Genomic DNA, 12,501 nt, shown 5'->3' on the forward strand with positions numbered 1-12,501 from the left:
ATTTGATTGGTTCCTTCCCCTCCTCTCCCGTGCAAAATTTAACCTTGACGGTTTGGACTCTGGCTACTTCTCTTCTCATCCTGGCCACTGGGGTGCCTCTCTACTCAGAACCCCACTCATCAGAAGCCCGCTTTTAGCTGGGCTGCTTGATGCTGGGAGCTCTAGGGCTGGATGCGCTCGTCCCGCCCCCGGACAGGGTGTGACCCGAGTTTAGATAGGAGGCGCCTCTTGTGAACACCCCGCAGCCCGGAGGAGGTTCCTCTACGGTTCCTCCTCTCCTCCCAGGGAGCTGCCCGGGGGTGGGGGGCTCCCTCCGCACCCCGGCACTGTGGCCCTCCATTCCAGCCCCGACGGGCCACCCGCCATGAGGCCACCTGCCTACCGCTGCGACAACGCCACCTGGGTCGAGCAGGGCTACTCGGCGACGGCGGGCGGACTGCTGTTCAGTGCGGGGCTCCTGGGCAACCTGCTGGCGTTGGGGCTGCTGGCACGCTCGGGGCTGGGGTCCTGCCGGCCGCGGCCCCGGCCCTCGGTCTTCTACGTGCTGGTGTGCGGCCTGACGATCACCGACCTGCTGGGCAAGTGTCTCCTGAGCCCCGTGGTGCTGACGGCCTACGCGCAGAACCAGACCCTGTCCCGGCTCGCACCGACGCCCAGCAACTGGCTGTGCCAGGCATTCGCCTTCTTCATGGCCTTCTTCGGGCTCGCCTCGACGCTGCAGCTCCTGGCCATGGCGCTGGAGTGCTGGCTTTCCCTGGGACACCCCTTCTTCTACCAACGGCACATCACCCCGCGCCGGGGCGTGCTCGTGGCGCCGTCTGTGGGCGCCTTCTGCTTGCTCTTTTGCTCGCTTCCCTTCGCGGGCTTCGGGAAGTTCGTGCAATACTGCCCGGGCACTTGGTGCTTCATCCAGATGATGCACGAGGAGGGCTCGCTGTCCGTGCTGGGCTACTCGGTGCTCTACTCCAGCCTCATGGCGCTGCTGGTGCTCGCGATCGTGCTGTGCAATCTGGGCGCCATGCGCAACCTCTACACCATGCACCGGCGCCTGCAGCGGCCCTCGCGCTCCGGCTCGCGGGAGCGAGCGGAGCCCGGCGCCGGCGGCGGGGGCGGCGGCCGGAGGGCGTCCTCACACGCCCTGGAGGAGCTCGACCACCTCCTGCTGCTGGCCCTCATGACGGCGCTCTTCACCATGTGCTCCCTGCCTTTAATTGTGAGTGCCCGGGGTGCGGGTGGGAAGGATGGAGCGCGGACGGATGCGCCCCGGGCCAGGGGAGTTTGTGGGTGCTCTTCTCGCAATCGAGAATGTCAGAGAAGGAAGAGAAAAGTGGATCTGGTGGGGTCTCTCGACCCTCTCCCTTCAGCGGGACCCCTCCTCTGATCTTGGAGCTCCGAGGGTCAACTCTTGGCCCCAGCTCGCAGCTCCTCGGTGGCGGGGTGGCTCTTCTTCTGGCTCTGTTTTGTTAGCTTTGTCCCCGATGTTAGTGGTGTCAGCAGCGAGCCTGGAGCTCTTCTCCAAAGTATTAGCCAGGGAAGAGAGGAAGAACGGATCCTGGGCACTGGCCTGCAGAGGCGAGCCACTAAAAGCAGCCACTGGGTTGGTTTTGGAAACGTTGGTGCGGAAACTGAGGAGAGGCTGGGGACCCCGGCAGTCAGGCTGGGAGGGGCCGCTGAGAGCACCCACTTTCTGACAACTTCTCCCAGTGCCTCTGCCCAGGGGCGCGGCGCCCAAGCCCCTCGTGGAGGTTTCAGTTTACTACAGGGACGGGGGTGGCTGGATTGGTTTGCACTTCTGGGTTCCAGACGCCCAGACTTAGATGAAACTTTATCAGTACTGCTCCTCTCCTTCCCACTTCCAAAGTACCCGCTCCCTAAGAATGGCATTTAAATGAAGGCGAGGGCGAGGCCAGTTCAACGTCCTGGAAGTCGCCAGCCACCCAGGCTTGGGGGACAAGTAAAGTTCATTTTCTTACCACTGTGTAAGAAAATCGATGTAACCTTCAATGTGGATGAAGGGGGAGATGTAAAGTGGTTTCTCTCGAAACGAAGTCATTAAAATGTGGGGAAGTGAGAGGTCCAATCATCCCACAAAGTTAGATCAGACCCCACCCCCCACCCCGCCAAAAAGGAAAGGAAGAAATTTAGATTTACTTAGATAGACAAGACATTTGGGTATGCTCAGATTCAACACCAAACTCTTGAAAAGGAAGATGACCAGATTCTAAACCCCAGGTGTGTGGGTGTGTGGGTGTGTGAGTGTGCATGAGCACTTTTTGTTCAAGGCTAGCACTCAACCACTTGAGCCACAGTTCCAATTTTTGTTGTTGTTTTGAGTTTGGGGTTATTTTTTTACTTTCCTGCTCAAGCTAATTTAAACCTAGATTCCCAGATCTCAACCGCCTGAGTAGCTAGGATTACAGATTTGAGCCATTTGAGCCTATCCTATTTAAAGAACTCTTTAACAAGTTTCCAGGTGATGTAGAAGTTTCTGGTTTAGGAATCACAATTCTAGGACCATATTCTAATTTAAGAATTGGCAACCAATGACTCACAGGCCAAACCTGTCTTCTTCTTTTTTTTTTAGATCTTACAAATGAATTTTGTGATCTATTTGATGAGACACCCAAAACTTTGAGACCTAATTAAACAAAATACTATTCCAATTTTTTAAAAAGAAACATTTTTTCTTAGTACATATGTACTTAAAAATTGTACTCAGTTATTATGATTACATCTTGAGTTTCAGCAATGACAACTGTAGAAATAAAGGTTGTGCGTGGTGATGCATGCCTATGATCCAAGCTACTCAGGAAGTGGCAATTGAGAGGACTGCAGTTCAAGACCAGTCCCATCAAAGCACTAGTGAGACATTAAGCTTAATAAAGAAGTTAGGCAATGGTGGGGTATACCTGTAATCCCAGCTAGGAGGGAGGGATAGGAAGGAAAATTATAGTCTAAGGTCACTGGGCAAAAACCCCCAAAAACCTGTAATACCCTCCCACTGTATCTGAAAAATAACAAAGGCAAAATATGGCTGGGAATGGGGCCCAAGTGGTAGAGTACTTCCCTACTAAGTAGAAGACTCTTAGTTCAAGTCCTACTACTGTCAAAATGAAAGGAAAAAAAATCAGAAAAAAATTCTTTTTTCTCTTGTTAAGACTAGTGCCTACCAAATATTCATGATTTTTGCCTCTTGGCCCATAAAACCTAAACTAGTTACTCTCTGACCCTTGGCATAAAACATTTCCAGGCCGCTGTCCTACATCTGGAGTTCCACTCGCCCATACTGCCATAAAGCAAGCAGCAGCCAAATGCTGGACATCTAAATCTGAGCTCCAAGGTGCTCACAAAAGGAATGCAAAAAGTCAGGCGGAGTGAAAGGAATCTCTAAGGAGGTCTGAATAATTCATATTGTGAGCATTGAAAGAAAGAATAGACTTGAGAACGATTTTCTAAAAACCATGTAACATCTCAGTATGTCCAATGCAGACAGCATTGTTCCTGGGAGCTGTCATCTCTAGAAAAGATACAGTTGTAGCATCAGACAAGGACTTGAATCGTTGACTATCGATGGCAAAATCAGGCTGCATCTGGAGGGGAACAATTGTAAAATTGATGATAAAAACCTAGTTGCTTGGAAGAAAAGAAAAAGAGAGAAATTCCAGCTCATCAGTTAAAGAAACTTCCACTGTGAACACTTCATGTATAAAATAATTACCATGGGATAATCACAGTGATTTATAAAATAGTGGTTGCCCTGACATTTTGAATACTTTTCCTACAAATAATCTTAAAATGTGTATAATTTCACAAGGAGTATATTCTGTCATTGTTCTGGAGTGCTAATTCTTAGCACTTTGATTGAAGTAATTTTTAAGTAAAAAAAAAAAAAACAAAAAACCCTATCTGCTTTCTGCCCTTTTTTCTTTATTCCTTCCTTCCCTCTTTTACTTCTCTTTCTCCCTCTCCTTCCTTCTTTCTTTCCTCCTTCCATCATCCTTCCTTCCTCTCCCCTTCCATTCTCTACTCCTTTCCTTCCTTCTTCCCCTTTTCTCCTCCCTCTATCCCTCCCTCCCATTCCTTTCTTCTTTCCTTCCTCTGCCCCACCCCTTCCCTCCTTTTTCCCCTCCCTTTTCTCCTTCTTCCTTCCTCTTTTCTCCCCTTCTTCCTCTCCCTCCATCTCCTCCATCTCCCCCTCCTTCCCCTCCTTCTCTCCCTCTCCCTGTCCTTTTTTAGCGTTGAGCTTTGAGCCCTTCGTGTGCTCACGATGCTCTGTCATGAGCTATCTCCCTAACCCTGCTCTAAATGATTTTTAAAAATTGAACTTCACAATTAGATTGAATTAGGATACAATATTAACATGGATAGTTTTCAGTTTGCTATAGCAGGGAGGAAATACAGAGAAGATAGCATGACTCTTCTGTGCATGCTGAAATATGTGTAAAATACATTCATCAAGATCCTTTTTCTCTTAGGAGGGGACAGTGTACTGGGGGTTGGTGGAGGAGCAGAGATGGGTGGCAGAATGCATGTGGAGATGGGGTGGGATCCTCGGGTAAACACAGGCCGTGTGCTCATATCTGTCAAAACCCCGTCAGTGGAGTGGAGGACGCGTGTGTGCATGGAAACGGTTCACCTGGATGAGCCAGTCTGGCTTACCAGACTGGGATGCTGTGTCCAAAGGAGGTGTTAAAGGTATCTAAGGGATGCTAGGCAAATGATGGGCCCCCGGGGAAAGGGCCTAAAATGAATCTGAAGGGCCAGAGCACAGGGTAATAACTGGAGTGTTACAGTGATGAACTAGAAAGAAGGCATCAAAATGGAGAGATCTGAGCAGGGCTGCCCTCAAGTCGCCACCTAGTGGGCAATGCAGCATTGCCCTAATGACTCCTAAAACCATCAGAGGGCACTCTTCTCACACTTTATGTAAAATGAGCCACTGAAAACGAAGGCTATACGTCTCATAATAAATCCAGTAACTCGAAAGTATAGATAACTGAACTAAAGGTATAAGTCAGTGGCGAAACATTTGCCTAGCATGTGTGAGGTGCTGAAATCAATCCTCAGCACCACAAACAAAACAGAAAACAGGTAATAGAATTGGTGCATAAATCAATACATACATAAATACTGTACAGAAACAGGATGCTGATGGCTCATCCTCATAATCCTTGTGAATCAGGAGATTCATATCTGAAGAAGTTCAAAGCCACTCCCAGTAGAAAGCCCACTAGACTCCATTTCCAAAATAAGCAGCAAAAACCTGGGCTAGGGGCATGGTAAAGCACCAGTAGAGCAAGTAAGCTAAGCGAGTCCAATGGCCCGAGTTCAAACTTTGGCCCTGGCCCTCAAAAAAATACTCCATAGAAATAAAGTGGCTTGTTTTAATTATGTAAGTATCATTCAGAGCCCATAACCAAGATCCTAAACCATGAAACATTCTCATTTAGTTGAAATTATATTTTGCTATTCTCTGCATTGAGAAGTACGTTGCACATGTAAAACAGACTCACATTAAATGTTTATTCTTAAAACCAACTTAAGCAACCAGGCATTGGTGGATCACACTTGCCATCCTATCTACTCAGGAGGCTGAGATCTGAGGATCAAGACTTGAGGCCAGACTGGGCAGGAAAATCCATAAGACTCGTCTCTAATTAACCACAAAGAAGCTGGAAGTGAAGCTGTGGCTCAAGTAGTAGGTCACTAGCCTGGAGTAAAGAAGATCAGAGACAATGCCTAGGAACTGGGTTCAAGCTCCATTACCAACACTCAAACAGACACACAAACAAAAACGCTTTAACATAGGGCCTCCTGCCACCGCAGATCGACTGCTCTGCACATATGCAATATCTACCACGTCCAAGACTCTCTGCAATTCACTGTAGAGATACAAAATGGAAAACCCACCACAAGTTTAAGGGGAAGGTGATAGGGCCATTGATGGGTTTAGCAGAGGAAAGCAGCCTCTCCAAACAGATTAAATTTTAGCACTGGCTAGTGGCTGAGTTCTCATGGTATGCTAGAGCTTGTTCTTACGATTGACCTGTATCATCTCCCTCAAACATCACAAGAATCCTGGAAATTGTGCAGTCCCTCATTGTGATGATGAGGAAACTGTAACTTTCCTAAGGCACCCATCAAGCAGGGACTGCTAATCCACATGCTCAGACCTAAGGCGGACTTAGCTCAGACACCACTTGAACAGGCTTCCTGAAGGTAGACCTGGAGGTAGACCTTGAAGGAAGGCACTGTCTGCCTGTATTTCCATGGGGAATAATAACTATAATTACTTCCTATGATTTTTGTAAGGATAAAGCTCATTTCTAAAGGATTAGAATGTGTGGGATGGTAGTATGCACATGGGCAATAGCCATTGTTATTGTTATTGTCATTTAAAAAGTAATAATGGAGGGAATGAATGTGTAAGTAGAAATAAGAGCACTATAATGGCGTGGTGAGCCTACTGGAATGCTGCAGAAAAAGGGCAGGAAGAAGTAGGGAGGAGACCATGGGAAAACATATTCTCTTTGGGAGATGTGTGTAATGGTCTTGAATGGGTACACCTTCCCGTGAGTATCAGCTTTGCATGGTTTCTGTTCTATTAGGGTCCATTTGTCTCATCATGGATTTAGACCCTGAGCTGGCATATGCAGGGCAATGGCAAAAAGACAAGGTGGCCAGCAGCAGACAGAGTGGGAGGCAGTAGCCTTGCTGGTCCACATGGAGTGTCAGGGAGACCATGGTTTGAGGAGCTTTTCGGGGCGCTGAGTAAACGAGGCAGGTGTCAAGGGAGATCAGGACAAAAAGAGGTGGCTGGAAGACAGTTAACTAGGCTTTACAAGTGGATGCCAATCATGCGATTATGCCAATCTATGCCCAGAATAAGAAGAACCATTCATCTCATGCCTTCTTATTGTCTTATTTCTGTCTCTTCTCATCCGTTCAAAGTTTCTGTTTCATTGGTGGCTCCATGCCAGTGACATTTTACAGGTGTGGCTTACTTCCAAGCAAACTGATGAGAGAGGATTGGAAGCAGGGAACTGCAGGAGAATAAAGTTGTCTAGGTATGAGGATCCCCGGGAGACAGAGAACTGGGTCACTTCCAGAAGCATGGTGGCCAGGCAGCCCACTATGTGAAGGCTTCGGTAGGCCTTCATGACTTCCCGGGCACCTGGAAACTGTCCCACAGCAGGGACAGCCATCAGGGAGTCACGCCAACCCAGCAGTGTCTCTACCACGCAGGCTCCTCAGCCAGGCTCATAAGCTGAGCAGGGAGCTTCGCTGTTATGTCTACCAAACATGAGGGTGTTCAAGCTAAGCTACTGCATTTTCACAGAAAGGTAGGTGAAGTAAGTGAATTAATTCAGCTATCCACCTTCCACTACCCAAATCTCTATCATGTTTTTCTTCCAAACAGTATCACTCTTACTACAGAGCATTCAAAACTCTCAGCCAAGCCCCGGAGGAGCTGGATGACCTTCGAGCCTTGAGGTTTCTGTCGGTGATTTCAATCGTGGATCCTTGGATTTTCATCATCTTTAGGACTCCAGTATTCCGGATGTTCTTCCGAAAGATTTTCATAAGACCTCTTATGTCTAGAAACTGGTACAGCCACTCCTCCCAAACTGACAGGGAATCCAATTTGTGACAGAGTTTTACACTCTCTGGGAAGCTGAAGGATATATTCCATTTTCAGAAAAAACAACTACCAAACATGGTTTAAAAAAAAAATCAAAGTTCTTAAAAGTTAGCTCCTATAACAATGGCATCCAAATATATTTTCAAAAGCGTCTGATATATCTTAATTGTGTATTGTCACATTGTGTTTCTGAACCATTTTAGTGCATTTTTTTGGTTTTGTGTAATTGACAATAAGTAAAAATGCCTATGTGGTCAACAATGTTAAATCTGACAGGAATGATATGAATTTCCCCAACTTTTGTACTCAGAGAATTCTTGAGATCTATAGGGCTTTATTGAAACTTAGCAGAAATACCACTATTTACACTTATGGGATAGTGATCTTTAAAACACATAATAATATCTTACCCTGTTTATTTCCAGTAAAATCAGACCTGTTTATATCCTAATTGTCCCCATTATATTCATTGTTAATTGGCCAAAGTCTAGCTTAGATTATAGATACTTTCCAGAGAAGTGAGGTGAAGACCAGGTCAGGCACGGGGGGGTGGGGGGGTCCCCAGCAACTGTCTGAGGTGCTGCCTTATGGGATTGTGTGTGTGTGTGTGTGTATGTGTGTGTGTGTGTGTGCAGCTAAAAGCACTGAAGAGTTGAGATATCACTAAAGCCCACAACTCAGGAAAGAAAAGTGATTGTCCTGTGAAGTCCAGCCTCTGGTATATTGAAGCAGAGGCATCAATAGGAGTCAATATTTGGGAGTGGGCCCCAAAATATTCTTCCAATTATTGGAGCCCCCATCTGATAGATTTTTTTTTTTTTATCATATGGATGGATTGATTGTTGGGCATGTTGGGAGAACAGGATGTATGACTTCCAAGAGAACTATGTCAACGAAGTTTACCTGTGGAACGGCACCTAGCCCAGCAGGAGGCCCTCCGCGGGCTCAGGCTCAGGTAGAGTGCCACAGTGCCTCACGACCCACCTTGGCAACCCTGGACAGACACATCCCAACACCAGTATGGCTCCAGCGATCTGTGCCTTCAATCGGAAGCAGGATGCAGCTCAAATAGAGCCCAGTCAAGCACTTTACTGGTACATTGAAAAGTTTACAAGGTTGACAACACTACATCCAGGAAGAGGACAATGGGGTGTGTGACTGCGATGGAAGAGGAGGCCCCTAGTCCCGCTCCCAGCTGGAGCTTTTACCTTTGGTGAGAGGACAGCTGGGGCCATTCGTCCCTACAACACTTGGACTCTGAGCTGGAGAGCTACAGCATTCCAGCCAGCTATTCCTTCTCTTTTCCAGCTTAGCAGCAACCCCATTTGTGTAACCTCTTGTTTTTTAATATCTCAGAGATTGTATTAGCCTGGTAATAGATATTCTCTGGTATAGCAAAACTGTGAAACAGTCAATATAAGAGTATGACACAGTGCAAAGTGCACCTTGTTATTGAGGTTTAGCTTTCGTTTATGTGTTTACTCTGTAAGTACGCATGTATCTCCTCTCCCCTGGGAAAGTGCATTTTGTGTTCTGGGTTTTTTTGTTTTGTTTTGTTTTTTGGAAGATGTGTGAGTATAATCATCTGCATGATTTCATACAATCCTGGAAGAAACAATAAATGTAACTTTTTAATTTTTTATAGAGAAAGTTATTTTGCTTCATATAAAAGGAAAAGGCTCACTTATATGGAGTTCACAGGTGTCGGTCTATGAACTCAATGGAATAGTGAGAATTGTCATGTCCTGTCCTGCTAGCGTTTCTATTATCTTCAATAGATTTCCCCAGGTTTATCCATGGGCTTAGTGATCATTGGTTTTGCAAAATATTGGCAGGCTGTCCAGATGAAATCCATGTTAGATTAACACCAACTGTACAGGGATTTTTATTCCTTTGTAGACCTCCCACCAAGCAGGTGCTGTGGAAAAGAACAGAAGGACTCAGGTCGGGACCCCACATGGTGCTCTTCTGTAATGTCCATGAACAGTACCACAGGCGAGACAGCCCACGCCCCAGCACTGGGCAGGGCCATGATAAGAGTGACACAAGAAGGTAGAAAGCATGAAATCCAGAAAGCATGGAAAGGGGGTTGAAATTCTCATTCCAATTGAAAACGGAAAATGACTCATAAAAGATAGTTTGCATGAGAACATACACATTAGCATCAAGCAACACAATAAGCAGAATCATGTCAGTACCAGAAACTCTATGTCCTTTAACTGGAGACAGCCTCTTCTCACACTAGAAGTAATTATATCCTGGCTTTTGAGAAAGTACGTATTTTTTCTTTTCTTTTCTCTTCCCTTCTTTCCCTTCTCCTTTCTTTTCTTTTCCTTCCTTCCTTCCTTCCTTCCTTCCTTCCTTCCTTCCTTCCTTCTTTCCTTCCTTCCTTCCCCTTCCTTCCTTCCTTCCTTCCTTCCTTCCTTCCTTCCTTCCTTCCTTCCTTCCTTCCTTTCTTCATTTCTTTTTGCCAGGTCTGGTCTTGAACTCAGGGCTTGGATGCTCTCCCTGAGCTTTCTCAGCTCTAGATCAGTGCTCTGCCTCAGTAGCCACAGCTTCACTTCCAGCTTTTTGGTGATTAACTGGAAATAAGAGTCTTACAGATTTTCCTGCCCAGGCTGGGTTTGAACCATGATCCTCAGTCCTCTGAGTAGCTAGCATTACGGGCATGAGTGAGGCACTGGTGTCTATGTTTGTGTGCATTTTTTTAAAAAATCACCTCCATGTGCATTTTATGTCTGTATTTAGTATCTTTTCTCAAGCCTAACATCATACTTCAAGCAGGATTCTCCCTTGTGGAGTGTAGGGTAAGGATCCAGCCACACAGGACCTGTGGCTGAAGGGAGCATGGCAGGGCGGGGACAGGACCTGGCAGTGAATGCCCAGTGGGGGGCTCTCAGTTTCAGCTTTGTGCATGTGGTACAAGAAGAAAGAAAGAGAGAGAAAGAGAGAGAGAGAGAGAGAGAGAGAGAGAGAGAGAGAGAGAGAGTGTGTATTGAGTTTCCACAATGTCAGACTCATGGAGACACTTGACAGCATGTCAGTGAATCTTTGGCCAAGGTGTTCAGGGGACAATCTATGCCTGTGAGCGATGGACAATTTTCTAGAGAAGGAGGCAACCTGGGCTATCAGAAACCAGTGTCCATTGGAGCTGGTGATGGTTGGGTGATGGAATTCTGGATGGAATCTGCTACTTAGTGTGGTTGGGAGATTCAACCTGGCTACATTTTCATTGCCAAATAGTATTCTATTGGATGAATGTATCAAATGCCGTCCAAGAGCATTCCCGTTGCTTCCAGGGGTTGCCTATTACAAATTAATAAAGCTGTTTGGACAATTCTCATCATGTTTTATGTTAGGCATGTATAAAAATATCCCAAAGGAGTGGAATTGTAGCCTATATGTGCTTTCAACTTCTTTGTATTGTAAAACTGTGATTCTGTTTACACCACTTAGTGTTGCTTGTTGCTTTCCGTTGTACCATGTTTTTGGCAGCACTTGTATTGTTGGGCTTTTAATTTTATCCATTCTGGTACACTTGTGTAGTGTTGGTTTACTTTCCTTATTAATAACAATGACTGGGTCATTAAATAATAACAAGAATCCTATTTTATAATCTTCTTTACTTCTGTGTGTGTGTGCGTGTGTGTATGTTTATGTGTGTATGCGTGTATATGCTGGTCCTAGGGCTTGAACTAACAGCCTGGGCAATATCCCTGAAATTTTAGCGCAAACTTAGCACGGTACCATTTGTGCCACAGCTCCAATTCCAGCTTTTTTGAGTGGTTAATTAGAGATAAAAGTCTCACAGAATTTCTTGCCTGAGCTGGCTTTAAACTGCCATCTTCAGAACTCAGCCTCCTGAAAATCTAAATTTACAGACATGAGTAACCAGTGCCAGGCTATCTTTAAGGTAACTTTTGTCGTTGGTGGTGGTAGTTGTCAGGCTTGATGTCAGGGCCTGGGTGTTGCCCCTGAGCCTCTTTGTGCTCAAGGTTAGTGCTCTACACCTTGAGCCACAGCTCTACTTCTGATTTTTGAGTAGTTAATTGGAGATAAAAGTCTCATGGGGACGTTTCTGCCCATGCTGACTTTGAACTGTGATCCTCAGGTCTCAGCTTGTACTCAGGAATCCGATTAAAGGCATAATGAGACACTGGCGCCCAGCTATAATGACTTTTAATAAATTGAAATTTTTACTTTATTAGAATCTAATTCATTAAGCTTTATTATATGGATTTTTAAAAATGTATTTGGTTTGAACTCAGGGCCTTGTGTTTGCTTGGCTGGTGCTCTACCACCTGAGCCATGCCTTTAGCCCTGCCTTTTGCTGGTTATATTAGGAATGGAGCCTCTCAAACTTTCCTTTCTGAGCTGAAAGCTCAGCTTTTTTTAAAAAATTTAATTTATTTATTAATTGAACACAACTTTTTGGACAGGGTGTTGTGCAAAAAGGGTACAGTTACATAGTAGGGCAGTGTGTACATTTCTTGTTATATCTTACGCCCTGTTTTTCTTCCCTTCTCTAGGTCAGGTAGACATATATACAATATACAATGTATCAAGAACATATACAGTAGCCACGTGGCCACGCCCAAGAAAATTCGCCTAGGGCTTTAAATGCAATGTCGATATTAGACAATATGTCGACAGTAGTCTTTTTTTTTATGTCTACATCTGAAATACCTTTATTTTTAAAAATTTATTTGTTTATTAATTGAACACAAATTTTTTGACAAGGTGTTGTGCAAAAAGGGTACAGTTACATAGTAGGGCAGTGTGTACATTTCTTGTGATATCTTACGTCCTGTTTTTCTATCTCTTCTCTAGGTCAGGTAGACATATATACAATATACAAT

The 12,501-nt window shown here is 45.5% G+C and overlaps 1 protein-coding gene across 1 annotated transcript; it reads left to right on the forward strand.

Moving 5' to 3' along the window:
- Positions 1–364: 364 nt before the first annotated feature.
- Ptgdr (prostaglandin D2 receptor) lies at positions 365–7,666 on the forward strand. Its single transcript, XM_048362384.1, has 2 exons — positions 365–1,213; positions 7,421–7,666. The coding sequence occupies exons 1-2, from the start codon at positions 365–367 to the stop codon at positions 7,649–7,651; spliced, it is 1,080 nt and encodes a 359-aa protein (XP_048218341.1). The 3' UTR covers positions 7,652–7,666.
- The last annotated feature ends 4,835 nt before the right edge of the window (positions 7,667–12,501 follow it).

This window comes from Perognathus longimembris, chromosome 14 (assembly GCF_023159225.1).
Source record: "Perognathus longimembris pacificus isolate PPM17 chromosome 14, ASM2315922v1, whole genome shotgun sequence".
In the NCBI taxonomy this organism is placed as follows: domain Eukaryota; kingdom Metazoa; phylum Chordata; class Mammalia; order Rodentia; family Heteromyidae; genus Perognathus; species Perognathus longimembris.

Excerpts from the sequence above, each read along its gene's own strand:
- Ptgdr (XM_048362384.1), top strand. The coding sequence starts at position 365 with ATGAGGCCACCTGCCTACCGCTGCGACAACGCCACCTGGGTCGAGCAG. Across the intron at positions 1,214-7,420 it reads TGTGCTCCCTGCCTTTAATT|TATCACTCTTACTACAGAGC; the intron begins GTGAGTGCCCGG and ends TCTTCCAAACAG.